The sequence below is a fragment of the Patiria miniata genome, unplaced genomic scaffold, assembly GCF_015706575.1.
Source record: "Patiria miniata isolate m_02_andy unplaced genomic scaffold, ASM1570657v1 HiC_scaffold_8, whole genome shotgun sequence".
NCBI classification, from domain to species: domain Eukaryota; kingdom Metazoa; phylum Echinodermata; class Asteroidea; order Valvatida; family Asterinidae; genus Patiria; species Patiria miniata.
Window position 1 is genome coordinate 968,387 of NW_024037075.1, and position 13,277 is coordinate 981,663.

General features: G+C 40.3%; 1 protein-coding gene across 2 annotated transcripts; it reads left to right on the forward strand.

The window, feature by feature from the left end:
• Positions 1–313: 313 nt before the first annotated feature.
• Positions 314–13,168, forward strand: LOC119719467. 2 transcript variants are annotated; one of them, XM_038188940.1, is made up of 7 exons: positions 314–460; positions 4,676–5,373; positions 5,906–6,230; positions 6,780–6,913; positions 7,451–7,622; positions 8,154–8,240; positions 8,811–13,168. In XM_038188940.1, exons 2-7 carry the CDS (start codon positions 4,696–4,698, stop codon positions 9,038–9,040), a joined length of 1,626 nt encoding a protein of 541 aa, XP_038044868.1. In that variant the 5' UTR covers positions 314–460; positions 4,676–4,695; the 3' UTR covers positions 9,041–13,168. The 2 variants fall into 2 exon arrangements, with proteins under 2 accessions (XP_038044868.1, XP_038044869.1); XM_038188941.1 differs by lacking the exon at positions 314–460 and adding an exon at positions 2,821–2,865.
• The last annotated feature ends 109 nt before the right edge of the window (positions 13,169–13,277 follow it).

Below are 13,277 nucleotides of genomic sequence, written 5' to 3' on the forward strand. Positions count from 1 at the left end.
CGCGCTGTGTGAGGGCACACAGGATCGCTGCAAGCATTACGCTGTGCACGGAGTGGAATGGACTGGTTGGGAAAGAAGTAAACTACGCAATTTGCAGGAACGCAACAGTATCTTTGATTTCACGATTTCTGTGATAAATTATCGCAGTAACGCGGTATCGTTGAATGATTTATCTTTGATTTCTGGATTTCTGTGATAAATTATCGCAGTAATGCAGTATCGCGGAAGGATTTATCTTTGATTTCCAGATTTCTGCGATAAATTATCGCGGTAACGCGGTATCGCGGAAGGCAATTCAAGCTTCCGTACTGAAAGCTGTGGACGTTGCAAACGAAATGCTTGAAGCATTAAACTTTTCCGTAGCTTTGGAATACATTTATCAGTTACCATGGTGACGACCGAAATTATGTGACAATCTTCCCTAGGCTAGAGAACTATTCATAGGCAGGAAGGAAAATCGGTTCGTATTTTCATGTGGTTTTGTTTTGGTCAATGTGAATGTTGTTCAAACATCAGTCATGTTGTTGTTTGGCATGTTTGGTCATACTCCTAGAACTATGAGGCTCCACGTAGTGGAGCCTCATAGGTTCAGAAGCCCGCAAAATTGTTGTCAGCACAAAACACTAATTAAGTACAAAAACGTCCATCCCAAGCAGGCCGTTTTCCACAGAACCGCTGCACAGTTTGCCCCTAAACTCCATACAATACCTCATGACATACTCACGTTATGTGCACCCAACAAACATCGGTGGATTCTGTCTGTTTTTCGGCAAAAATGATGAAAAATATGCCCTTTCCGCACTGAGCCAACCTAACACTTAAAACGAGCACGCGTGCAGAATGATCGCAGTTATTTTCGGGTTCGATCGCTCGGAGCGCGCCGCGGGGGGGTACGTACTTGCACTTGTACGCATGTGCATACTATCGTTCCGCTCCTACACCATACCCCCCGCGGCGCGCTCCGAGCGATCGAACCGAAAATAACTGCGATCATTCTGCACGCGTGCTCGTTTCAAGTGTTAGGTTGGCTCAGTGCAGAAAGGGCATATTTTTCATCATTTTTGCCGAAAAACAGACAGAATCCACCGATGTTTGTTGGGTGCACATAACGTGAGTATGTCATGAGGTATTGTATGGAGTTTAGGGGCAAACTGTGCAGCGGTTCTGTGGAAAACGGCCTGCTTGGGATGGACGTTTTTGTACTTAATTAGTGTTTTGTGCTGACAACAATTTTGCGGGCTTCTGAACCTATGAGGCTCCACTACGTGGAGCCTCATAGTTCTAGGAGTAGTTTGGTCAATGTTGTTCGGTTGTTTGGTTTGGTTGACTTAGCCCCATAAATGTGGCATATTTACTGGACTGCCTCCGTAAACATAGGCCACACATCCACATGTACAAAAACGTGTCGACTTTGCCAAATTTTGATATTCACATTTAGGCTTACTTTGTAGGTTTTTTTTGCTTTAGAAGCATTCTCACCCTCTATATAGGCTAATCAGAAAGTGCTGCCTTTTTCAGTTGTCCATTTTTCGTGAAATTTCCAGATACATTTGCACACGTTTGCGTATCAAAATTTCAACATGAAATTTCACAAAAATTAGACATTAGACGTTTCAAGTGTTAGGTTGGCTCAGTGCGGAAAGGGCATATTTTTCATCATTTTTGCCGAAAAACAGACAGAATCCACCGATGTTTGTTGGGTGCACATAACGTGAGTATGTCATGAGGTATTGTATGGAGTTTAGGGGCAAACTGTGCAGCGGTTCTGTGGAAAACGGCCTGCTTGGGATGGACGTTTTTGTACTTAATTAGTGTTTTGTGCTGACAACAATTTTGCGGGCTTCTGAACCTATGAGGCTCTACTACGTGGAGCCTCATAGTTCTAGGAGTAGTTTGGTCAATGTTGTTCGGTTGTTTGGTTTGGTTGACTTAGCCCCATAAATGTGGCATATTTACTGGACTGCCTCCGTAAACATAGGCCACACATCCACATGTACAAAAACGTGTCGACTTTGCCAAATTTTGATATTCACATTTAGGCTTACTTTGTAGGTTTTTTTTGCTTTAGAAGCATTCTCACCCTCTATATAGGCTAATCAGAAAGTGCTGCCTTTTTCAGTTGTCCATTTTTCGTGAAATTTCCAGATACATTTGCACACGTTTGCGTATCAAAATTTCAACATGAAATTTCACAAAAATTAGACATTAGACCGTTTCAAGTGTTAGGTTGGCTCAGTGCGGAAAGGGCATATTTTTCATCATTTTTGCCGAAAAACAGACAGAATCCACCGATGTTTGTTGGGTGCACATAACGTGAGTATGTCATGAGGTATTGTATGGAGTTTAGGGGCAAACTGTGCAGCGGTTCTGTGGAAAACGGCCTGCTTGGGATGGACGTTTTTGTACTTAATTAGTGTTTTGTGCTGACAACAATTTTGCGGGCTTCTGAACCTATGAGGCTCCACTACGTGGAGCCTCATAGTTCTAGGAGTATGGGACTAGTAAGATCTCAAAACTTAAGGTATTGAAAACATGCAAAACAAGAAAATAGACTGGCACCTAAAACAACCAGTCCAACACAGCTTCAGTACTGCATCAATCAACCATGCCAAAAGAATTTAAGAAGCATGAAGCGGGAACTAGTCTCAATTTACTACACATTTCTCCATAGTCAAGCCACCAGACTATTGAGACTGAATGAAGAGGTCAATCATTTTGAAATCACTTGACTTCCCTCTCATGTGCAAAATATTGAAGAAAAGTCTCCTTTAAAAATTGAATTCAGTCTGCAAACTTGGTTGGTGAAATACTGAGGACATTTTCTTTGCTCCAGTGGAATTCTTGGAGAAATTTGCTGGCTAAACTGTGAGTAAAGTGGGCCGTGTTTAGTTTTGCACGTTTCAGAGCACTCCGGAGCCCTGTCTGGGGTTGACTTAGCTTGAGTAACTCCAGCTGACATGCTCCATATTCATTCACATGTGCATCCAGGCATCCAATAAAGCGCCCTCTATTGATTAAAATTTACTTCATGCCCACCCTGCATCCGTACATCCAGGCTTCCAATAACGTGCCCTCTATTGATTAAAATTACTTCATGCCCTCCCCGCATCCGCGCATGTACGTTAAAAAGGCGACAAGTTACTCAGACTAGCATTAACCTTAACCCTTTCATTACCACATTGTTTATTGACTTGGCTCTCCCCACGACCAAATTGTTTGCTCAGTCATGCGGAAATCACTAGAGCGTGAACAAAATGACCACAAGTCCAAAACTCACTTTTTTCAACCCAGATTTTCACTGCCAAGGAGTGATTTAAATCATAAGTGTTGTGTGTAAAGTTTGTTCCTTGAACCTTACTCTTGTATGTGATGTAAAAATGAAGTCCATATGTGCAAATATAAGAAAGTTATGCCTGTTTGTTCATCTGGTTCCATTTATCAAACTGCAAGCCATTTCATCACATGACCAAATGGCACTCCATACCTCAATTTGTGCGTGGATACTTCTGAAGCACTTTTCTCATTTTTTTGTAATGGCAACACTATGAATTAACTACACCATTAGAACGATCCGAAAACACTCTTTCAGCTGGTATATAGTTGATGTATGAGCGGCCAAACATATCAACATGCCGCCTTTCTGAAAAGCAGTGAATATATCTGTGTTGAGGGTGTTCTGTGTGTGGTTTCCTGGTCGACTAAAGTCGCCCATGGGAACCAGCAAGGGGGTTCTTCTTGTCGACAAAAGTCGCCCATGGTAAGGAAAGGGTTAATATGGTCTGCCTCCAGTTGAATACTCCCACTGTACTTAATACTGGGAAAAATATGGTATTGGTTTTTTGACTGCATAAGATAAAACAGCACTGCCTAATTTAACTGACATAGTGAAATCTTTAATTTAAAACTAGTCCGATTATATAGTAGACTCTTCAAATCGTTTTTTTTTTTTACATTTTGACATCGTCTGGCTAGAGTCTTAGGATCATCCCTTAATCACTGTGTGTACCATTAATCAAATCAGTTACACTCATCATACCCTTAATCAAAATCTTCAGATTTCACCACAAAAAAAGGTCCTGAAACTGTCTCATGTGCCCCTAACAGGCTTTTGTGGGAATTTGAAATTAAACTGGTGGTGGTTAGGTTCACTTACGTGCGGGAAGAAAAGAGAAATTGTCCATTCAATTCGGAGACCTGTCGTTGTGCTGGAGGACGCCCTCTTGGTTTTTTTTTTAACCCCGGTTTTGGCTCTGTCTTTGGCTCCATTCATGCAGGTTAGCAATGCGGCTGGTCCGGGATACAGACCGAAGCAATTCCTCTACTACCCGCGGATGTACAGGCCTAGGACAATGATATATTCATAAAATTACAGTGGTTAAAAGTAAATTCCTAAAATCATAATACCAGATCAATTACACATGCGGTACTATACAGACAATGTTTGGATAAAACATACATTATAATTCAAATCTGACCAACAGTTGTAAAAAAATGAAGAAATGAAGTACGACTTACTTTACATTAACAAAAATCACACAAATTAATAAAACAATCAGGACAAGACAACAAGGACAATACAAAAGTTCAGTCAATGCGCAACTTCTCATTAGTTTTCTTTGAGGTCAAAAGAGCCGACATTGATTATTACGTATTCCTATATGATACTCTTTTACAGATTCGTACAATTGGTTGACTATGGCAAGTACCAACCCTGCTAAAGATCCAAATGAATCCTCTGAAATGGCGACCCCTACATCAGAGAGCATTGTGCAAGCATTCACGGTTTATGCTTCCAGCAAAGATGCAGAAATCAAGGAGTTGAAAGCTCAACTTGCAGCGGCTGAGAGTGAAAATTTGGACTTGAAAAGTCAAAAAGCCACATGGTTCTTGGAGAAGAAATCTCTCAGTGATCGTGTAGAGAGGCTTGAAAGAGAGTTGAAGATGCTGCAGGATCTTCAACGACGTCAAGCAGCAGGCGTGTCAAGCATGGGTGTGTCGACTGATGGCAGAGGCGATGCTGCACCGGGGCCGCTGCTTTCCAGAGTTGAGAGCCTTGAGAAAGGCATGGCAAGTGTCCGGATTGGAGGTGAGCATCCCGAGTCTTGCCCTTCGCCCGTCTGCTCGGAGCATCTTGTGGAAACGGATGGCCAGATCACCGACTTGCCCAACACCCATCTAAAGTCAGCACTACTGGCCGGATCCGACGTTCCGCAGACAGAAACAACAGCTGCAGGAGAAGGCAAAGTACCGGCAGGAAGAGCGGCAGTCCCGGCTGAGACCAAAGCCGCAGCTATGGCCTCCCAACAAGGCGCCTTTGACAAGCTTGAGAGCAGAAGTTACAGCTTCGTCCAAGTCTCCAGCAAGGAAAAAGTGGTAAGCGACTATCATGATTGCTGGTCCAAGTGCATTCTCAGACTGAATACCTTCGCCCAGTTTCACATGCTGTTAAAAAAGGAAATAGTATTAATGCTTTGGGGACAAATAAAACATGCAAAGAAATTACCGAATTCTGTTGCATATGACTTTTTTCAGCACATTTTATACAACGCCTGAATGAATCCGGGTCATCTGATTGGTAGGTTGTTGATGACAAGTCATTAAGTTATTCGTCCCGATCCACGACCCGGGCACATTGCAAAATGAAAAGAACTTTTATTCCACTGTGAATAGAAGTTTATGTTTCATTCACGTGTTGTCTAAGCATGTTTCTAATTCGTGCAATGAAAAACTGGGTGACAGATGAAATCCATGAGGCAAAACGTTCCATCTGTCAAATTATTCTTACTATTCCACTCATGTTGGTATACACTAGACTTTTTTTTTAAAAGATGGATCCCACATGATTTTCCATTTATTACGTTACCTTGCTTCTTTTTCATTAAATTATGTTTCTACCATAAATCAGACCGAGTGTCCCGTCAGTACAGAAATGATGGAATGGCTCTCGGAAAATCTCACCCTTGCTGACTGGAAACCGTTGATGCGAAAGCTGGGACTTACGGACGTCGAGATCGGGAATGCAAGTTTTGGCCACCCACACGTAGTGGAGCAACGCTACCAGTGTTTGCTGCACTGGCGTAAGACACACTCCAGATCAGCCACAGTCCCCACCTTGCTGACTGCCATCCGTGCGAAGTCGCTGCATCAGCTGGCCAGGGATTTCTGCAAGGAGTTCCCTGCGGAGAGCTCCCCTGTTGAAACCAAGCGGGAGTCTACACCTGAGCTCACGAGTGAGTCTGACGACGGAGTTTGCGTGGCTCCATGCTAGACTGGTCTCCGCCCCCCTTAAAATATGAGGACCGGTTGCTAGTTCCCATTCAAAGCAGCTCAGCTCTGCGCATGCGCGACATTATTTCTTTTTAAATACAATTTTTGCAGCATTGTGCGTAGATGAAATTTGAAAACATGTCTATCAAAAAACTGATCTCCATACCATAACTAATAGGCAAAATTGCCAGTGTCTCCACGTAGGCAACTTTCAAGCGTTTCAACTGCAGAGTCATGACAGGTTTCAAATTGTGAAAAGTGGTGTATCTCTCTTTATCGATAGTGTCCAGAGATACTTGCGAATTCAGCGAAAATTGAAGCTCATCACCGCAAAAATTGCACGTTGCTGCTATTTTGCAATAGGCTGGTTCCGCGCTAAAATTGTCATCGTGATTTTGTTTGGGGTTTGAATCCAGAAAATGAGTGTGTTTTCTGTTCTCTCTAATAAAAAAGTCAAAAAGCTGTTGCTTGTTCATTTGTTTTGTTTGTTTGTTTTTGTTGTTTTTTCACAGGGAATTTTTTAAGTAACCTGGAGAGGTTCTTGGATCCATTTGTTGCTGACTTCGACGCCCTTAAGCAAGACCTGCACAATGGCCCCAGAATTTCTCAAGGGCAGTGCCTCAAGATCGGATACCGATCGCAAGAGGTAAGTTGAACCTACCAACGAAGCAGTCTGTGACTGACTACCCATGGGACATCCACAGGGCAAAATGTCACAGGCATATCCGTGTCTGAGAAAACATCATCAACAGCCTGACATGCCAGTCGACTGTACAAAAACAGTACCCCACCCAAAATGCACCCATTGACTGTACAAAAATGGTACCTTACCCCCAATACACCTGTTGACTGTACTAAATGGCAGCCAAATCCCAATACGCCCACTGACTGGACAAAAATAGTACCCCTCCCCAAATACACCCGTTGGCAGCCCTATATACCCAATACACCCCAAATGGCTGCCCAATAATACCTATACGCCCATTGACTGTACAAAAATGTACCCCACCCCCAATGCACCCATTGGCACCCCTATTAGCCCAATATGTCCCAAATGGCAGCCTAATCTGCCCCAAATGGCAGCCTAATCCCAATATGGACTGTACAAAAAAGATGCCCCACCCCCATCTTACTGAGCATTTAACTGTGCACATACAATATACTGTATTTATTTCTGCATTAGGGAAACGGCCGACTTGACACTGTCATGGAGGACTGGAGTTCTACGTATTACAAGAAGAATAACTCGGACAGCGAGTTGGACAAACGCTGGGCGCTTCGGAAGTTTCTCCAGAACTGTGGAAAAGAAGTACGAGCTATCTTCAAGAAACACGTCAACCAGGGAGGAGTGATAGGTAACATGAATAAAAAACAAACAGTTCCGCCCATTCATTGGCCTTATGGGGTGCCCCTATACAATAGCACTGCCTGGTCCTCCTCAAACACTGGGCACTTCAGAAGTTTCTCCAGAACTGCAGAGTGGACGTACGAGATACCTTCAAGAAATATTCATTCATTGGTAATACGAGGTGCTCCTATACACTAGCACTTCCCAATTCTCCTTACCAGTCTACAAACAGTCACCAGTCCAGTCAGTGAGTGAGAAAGGTTAAAGCAGGACGCTACGCTGGCCCTCTGGTATCCGCAAAAAAATGGAACGGCTCGGCTTCATTCTAAAAGAGCAATTTATAAAGCACAGATTTGTTTTTTCCATTCTTCTCCTGACGACGGGCAGAGCATACTGCTTGAAACGTTGAGTCCCTCCGGTCCTTTTCAGAACCACACATACTCACAAAAGAGATTTATTCACAAGGTGCTACCGCAAACTTATCTTGTCCATTCATCTTCAAAGTTGGCTTTCAGCTTTTTGTTCCTCTTTGTCACAGGCCCTGCTGCGGGAGATGATGCCAAGATTGGCAATTTGCCCTACTCGACGATTCAAGACATTGAGGAGATGCTGAGCTACACCGATGGTGGGTGTTTTGGGGCTTTGTGGAGTGTCGGTCCTAGCAACTAACTTTTTGAATTTAATATAATACATTTTGGGAAATAAAGAAACACCTATTCCCTTTTTGTGTGAAGGGGGGGGGGGGTAAGAGGTTTACGTTGCTAGCACTTCAGATTCCAAAGATACTGTTTCGTTTGTTAATCACGTACTCTCATAAATGTACATTTCTTAAATCAGCACTCGGAACATGATTTTTTGTTCAGTCAGTTAGTATATGTGACGTAGATTCCCACTAGAATGCAATCTTGGCAGTAATTAATAAATAAATTTGTTTTTGAAGTGTGTCTGTTGACACACTTTTTTCAAACTTCCTTTAATGATTGTGTTCTTCCAAACGATACAATTTCAGACGGATTCATTTCACAGGGTATTTGGTACAAGTCCCTCCTCCAATTTGAGATTGAAGTTTATGCCTTTAATGTGTAGTTTCATAATTGTACCAATGCTCGGATGTGCCTTTAAGCGACTGAAAAAGCATCCTTGCAAGCCTGGTGTGAACCCTTGAATTGCCGTTTATCATGTCTGTGTATGCCAGGTGTGCGCAACTGGAAGGATCTAGCCGATTGGCTGAGGAAGCAGCACCCAAGCGTCTTTCAGCCGGTCACCAAGAACAAGATACGACTTTGGGAGAACGACCCTGACCCACGCAAGGGCGCCAAGAGTGTTTTGCAAGTCTGGGAGACCACCACCCAAGCCAAAGTGGGCGCCCTCTATTCGTGGCTGGTGGAGAACGGACGCCTGGATATAGCAAAGGTCTTGGAATAATTAAGTAAGGCAGAACACTGCTGTAGCAAAAAAAAAGATTGTCTTGTTTAGCAGTCGTTCCTTATAGTGATTCCAAGATGGCGTTTTGTGTACATAAGGTGACTTGTATGTTGCACATCCCAACTGTAATTTGAATTTTGGACTTTTTGAGATACGGTCAATTTTTGGAATTACGGAGGCCACTGTTTCATCCAACGAATGCTGAAGTCCATACAGAAAGATAGCGAGACGTATCTTGGGCAAAATAGATACATGTAATGACATATGTTTAGATAAATCCTTGTTGTGCTAAATGTGACGAGACAAAAGGGTGTAACAAGTTACGTCTTTTTGCCAACTTATACAGTATATTTTGGGGTTTGGCATCAAAATGTCATAATGTGTATAACATAATGATAATCCGGAGGCCCCTGCAGTCAATTTATTTGTTCAACTTTACAATAATGTGTACTCGATATATGTATGTATGTCTTATTTTTGTGATTATTTATGGTCAAACCATGCAACTGGCTTTTAAAATTTTTTTTACTGAAAATCAACGATGACAAAGGAACTGAAATTTGTTCCATATTTTTACATGATGATATATAATCTGTGGTAGAATAATTGGCTAACTGAATGCAAAGGAAAAAGATAGATGACCTTGACATTTTAACCCAATTTATCTGGGGGGGTTTTGGGAGGGGGGGGGGGGGAGATGGGGAACAAAATATGTATTGGGCGAGTTAACCAAGTTGAAGTCTTATTGGATAATCTTTTACCTGGTGAGCGCGGACAACACATGTAATTGTTTTTTTTCCCCTTGCAAGTTGCACTCGCTAGATAATTTTATTTCTATTGTTTTTTTATTATTTTTTTTTGGCTTCCCCAATAAAAAGAGTAGCTGATTTCAGGCACGAGAATGAATTTCAATGAAAAAAAACAAGGAAATGTGTAAAATCAGGAATGAAGGATGTGAAATCAGGCAAAAAAGGCCACAAAACAAATAAAAACGCGGAAATTTGGGCATCAAAGAAACTGGAATTCCTGTTTGAACAGGAAGATTCTCATGCCTGAATGTTTCTAAGAAGGGGATGCCAAAATAGACCAAGGTGTCCGTATAGTGTGTATATATATAAAGTATACCAGAGACAGGAATGGAAATTTACTGATATTGTAGGGAATTTGCTAAAGTATGGTGTGGATTGGGTTTCTTTACCTATGCTTTTTAAAAGTACAGATTATTATTTGTTTTAACTCGTAACTAAAATTAGTATCGATTGCATTCCATTGTATTTTACATTTCATAACTGGAGCTGGTTTACTAAACTGTAAAAAAAAAAAAAAGGAACCCCCCAAACAAATTTACAAGAAAAAGTTAATAGACATTGGTGTCAGAAAATGTATTTATGTAAATAATTGTACAGCTTATGCACATTACATGTGATCTTTTCCAACAAATTAAAAAAAACAACAAAAAAAAACCAGTGTATAGATATTATTGCTCACATATCAGTCACATATTCTGTCAATATTTGTGACAGCCTATTCAGATTGTGTGAAAGCACCAAGAATGAAGAAATACAACAGAAAAAAAATGTTCCTCAATAAAAAAAAAATAAGTGTACAGATATTGCTGTCAAAAAAATCAGACACTTTTTCTGTAAATATGGTCTAACAAAACAACAGTAAAAAATTGCTTGCCTCCCTTTGTGTTTATAACTGTGAGAGTCTCGTTGGGCACAAGACAAAATCATCCAAGTTGTGAACTCCTCTTCCCTAGCTTTGTTTGATAAATCAATCACAGTTTTAAGAACATTGGTCCGCGCACTCAGAATTTTTGGGGGGATTGCTCCTAGCACCGATTTGGGGCAGCATAACGAGGCTTGACAATTGATGTTCAGTCGAGTCTCGTTAATACAAACTCGTTCGGACCTTGCCAAATCGTTTGTTATATCAGAATTTTGTATTAAGAGGAACACCAGCCCCATTCATTGTGCACATAAATGCACAGTCGGGACCAAGGCCTTATGTTTGTTATAACCAGAATTTGGTATTAACAGAGTTTGTACCAACGAGAGTCGACTGTATATCATGTAGCATCTACAACACCTGTGCGTTAATTAGTCTGGCACCGTGTGTTTCACATATTTCCATGTGTAGAAAATAAGTCAAGAGTCCATGCGGATGCAAAAGTGGCTGTTTTAACCATCTTTCAGCTTACACTATGAAAGGCTTAGCTGTTCCGAATCAGTCAAACATAATTTTGTGCACTCTGGGACCGGCTTTAACATACTTGTCCTGTTTTTGGGATACCAATGTTTGGCATTGACTTAAAATTTGCATGAAGATTGCTTTAAAATAGATTATAAAGCTAAAAATATTTTAGTTTAGAAGATTACCGTATGTACGCTGCATTGGGGTACATTCTTTCAAGTGAAAAAATATATTATGTGCAGAGTTTTTTTAATTATAATAACAGTTGATGAATTTTTGTTTTCATTGTGTCTGTAATATTGGAACCTGTGCGACAATAAGATTCAAGGCATAAAATTCCCAGTAGAACCACGTGCGTAGAATTTTTTGTTGAGTTTTTGATTTTTGATCTTTCAAATATTAATGTCTTCCCAAAAAAAAACAGGAAAAAGCTTAAATGAAATAAAATAATTTTTAGTTACATTAAGTAAATACAAACACATTTCAAATTGTGTTTTTCTTAAAAAAAGTGAAACGTGCTGCAGTTTCCAATATTGTGACAATTTACATGTGTGTACTCGGTACTTTGTAACAAAAAATCTGCAGTACATGTATGTATATTAATTTGCTTTATCAGATTGATTAATAATCATGTATATATACAAGATGTACTGTTTTAAACAGACATATAATAAAAAAAATGTAAAAACTTATAATGCAAAGTCTTTACAATAAAGTCAAACTTTTTAAAATATGTACATTAAAACTGTGATAGACTCCAAACATATAATGAGACATGCAATACATTTCCTCGATTATTTTAATTAGAAATTTTCGGCCAGCATTCTACATATTGGTCTGATCATTTTGTGTTTGTGTGGTTGACGCCACTTCTATGTCCTGTGATATAAAAAGTTAATGGACACCATTTACAACAAAAAATGGGTTTTTGCGGATGGCAAGGAACAAGAATACAATAAATATGAAGCAGCTTATTTAAAAAACTAAATTGTCGAAATTTCAGCTCGGTGTATATACTTTTTGAGAAAATTGTGAAATGCATTTTCAATTTTCTTGTCACACAGAACAGGTTTCTATTCAAAGCATAATGGTTTGGTCCTAAACATCGCAAGAAAATAATGGTAATTCCTCTTTTCTTGGAAAAAATGACGGCACACTAGGTGCAACATATCACAATGAAGTAGGATATTTCATGATATTTTTGACAGTTAGTTGTTGCAAATGGTGTCCGTTACTTTTAAGGAACCTAAACAATCACACGTCGACCAAGGCTTCGTGTTGGCTGTCGTATGACCCTTGACCTCTGACCTCTAGCGCCTGAGCTGTTTCCCCCAGCATACCTTGGAAGATAAATTTGCCCCTGAAGCCACGTTGTGCCTGTTTTAAAAACCAAAAAAATGACCGAAAAGAAAGGAAGATTACATTTCTTGCTATAATTATATTTTTGGAGTAATTGGATGTCATTACTCTAATTACTGCCCTGTATCATGCTTTTAAAGTAACAAGTCAAAAGGGGAAACTACTTTTGTTTTCGTTAAAAATGCGTAGACTTTAAAGAAAAGGTCTGATTTATTTTTTAGAATGCTGTATCAAGAAAACTGCTTGCAGAAGTATGGTGTTACAGTTGACTCTCGTTTAAACAAGCTTTGTTTATACAAATTCTGGTTATAGAGAATATAAAGTCTTGGTCCTCACTGTGAATTTATGTCCATGGGAGCCATGCTCCTCTTAATGCAAAATTCTGAAATAAACATTTGGGTGGTGAGTTTGTATTAATGAGAGCTGACCGAATTTTGGGTGTAGTTGTGTGTATGGTTCATGCTAGACGAGCATAAGTATCCTACATGTTACAATGAACAACTCGAAAACAAATCTGAAATAAACTGCTTATAAACAATAAAGAAATCTTAGTGCCACGGTGTGCAGATTTCATTTACAGACTGAGACATCCTGAGTGGGATTGAGGTGTCTAATATAGGTCCAAGTTTTTTCTAGTCCTATAATTTCTTTTTTAGTGATGTGAACTTTATGTCAGATCATA

What these genes read in the sequence shown, in the direction of transcription:
- LOC119719467 (XM_038188940.1), top strand. Translation starts at nt 4,696, where the DNA reads ATGGCAAGTACCAACCCTGCTAAAGATCCAAATGAATCCTCTGAAATG. An exon ending in TCTCCAGCAAGGAAAAAGTG is followed by an intron (nt 5,374 to 5,905) that starts GTAAGCGACTAT and finishes ACCATAAATCAG; the next exon opens with ACCGAGTGTCCCGTCAGTAC. An exon ending in CAACCAGGGAGGAGTGATAG is followed by an intron (nt 7,623 to 8,153) that starts GTAACATGAATA and finishes TCTTTGTCACAG; the next exon opens with GCCCTGCTGCGGGAGATGAT.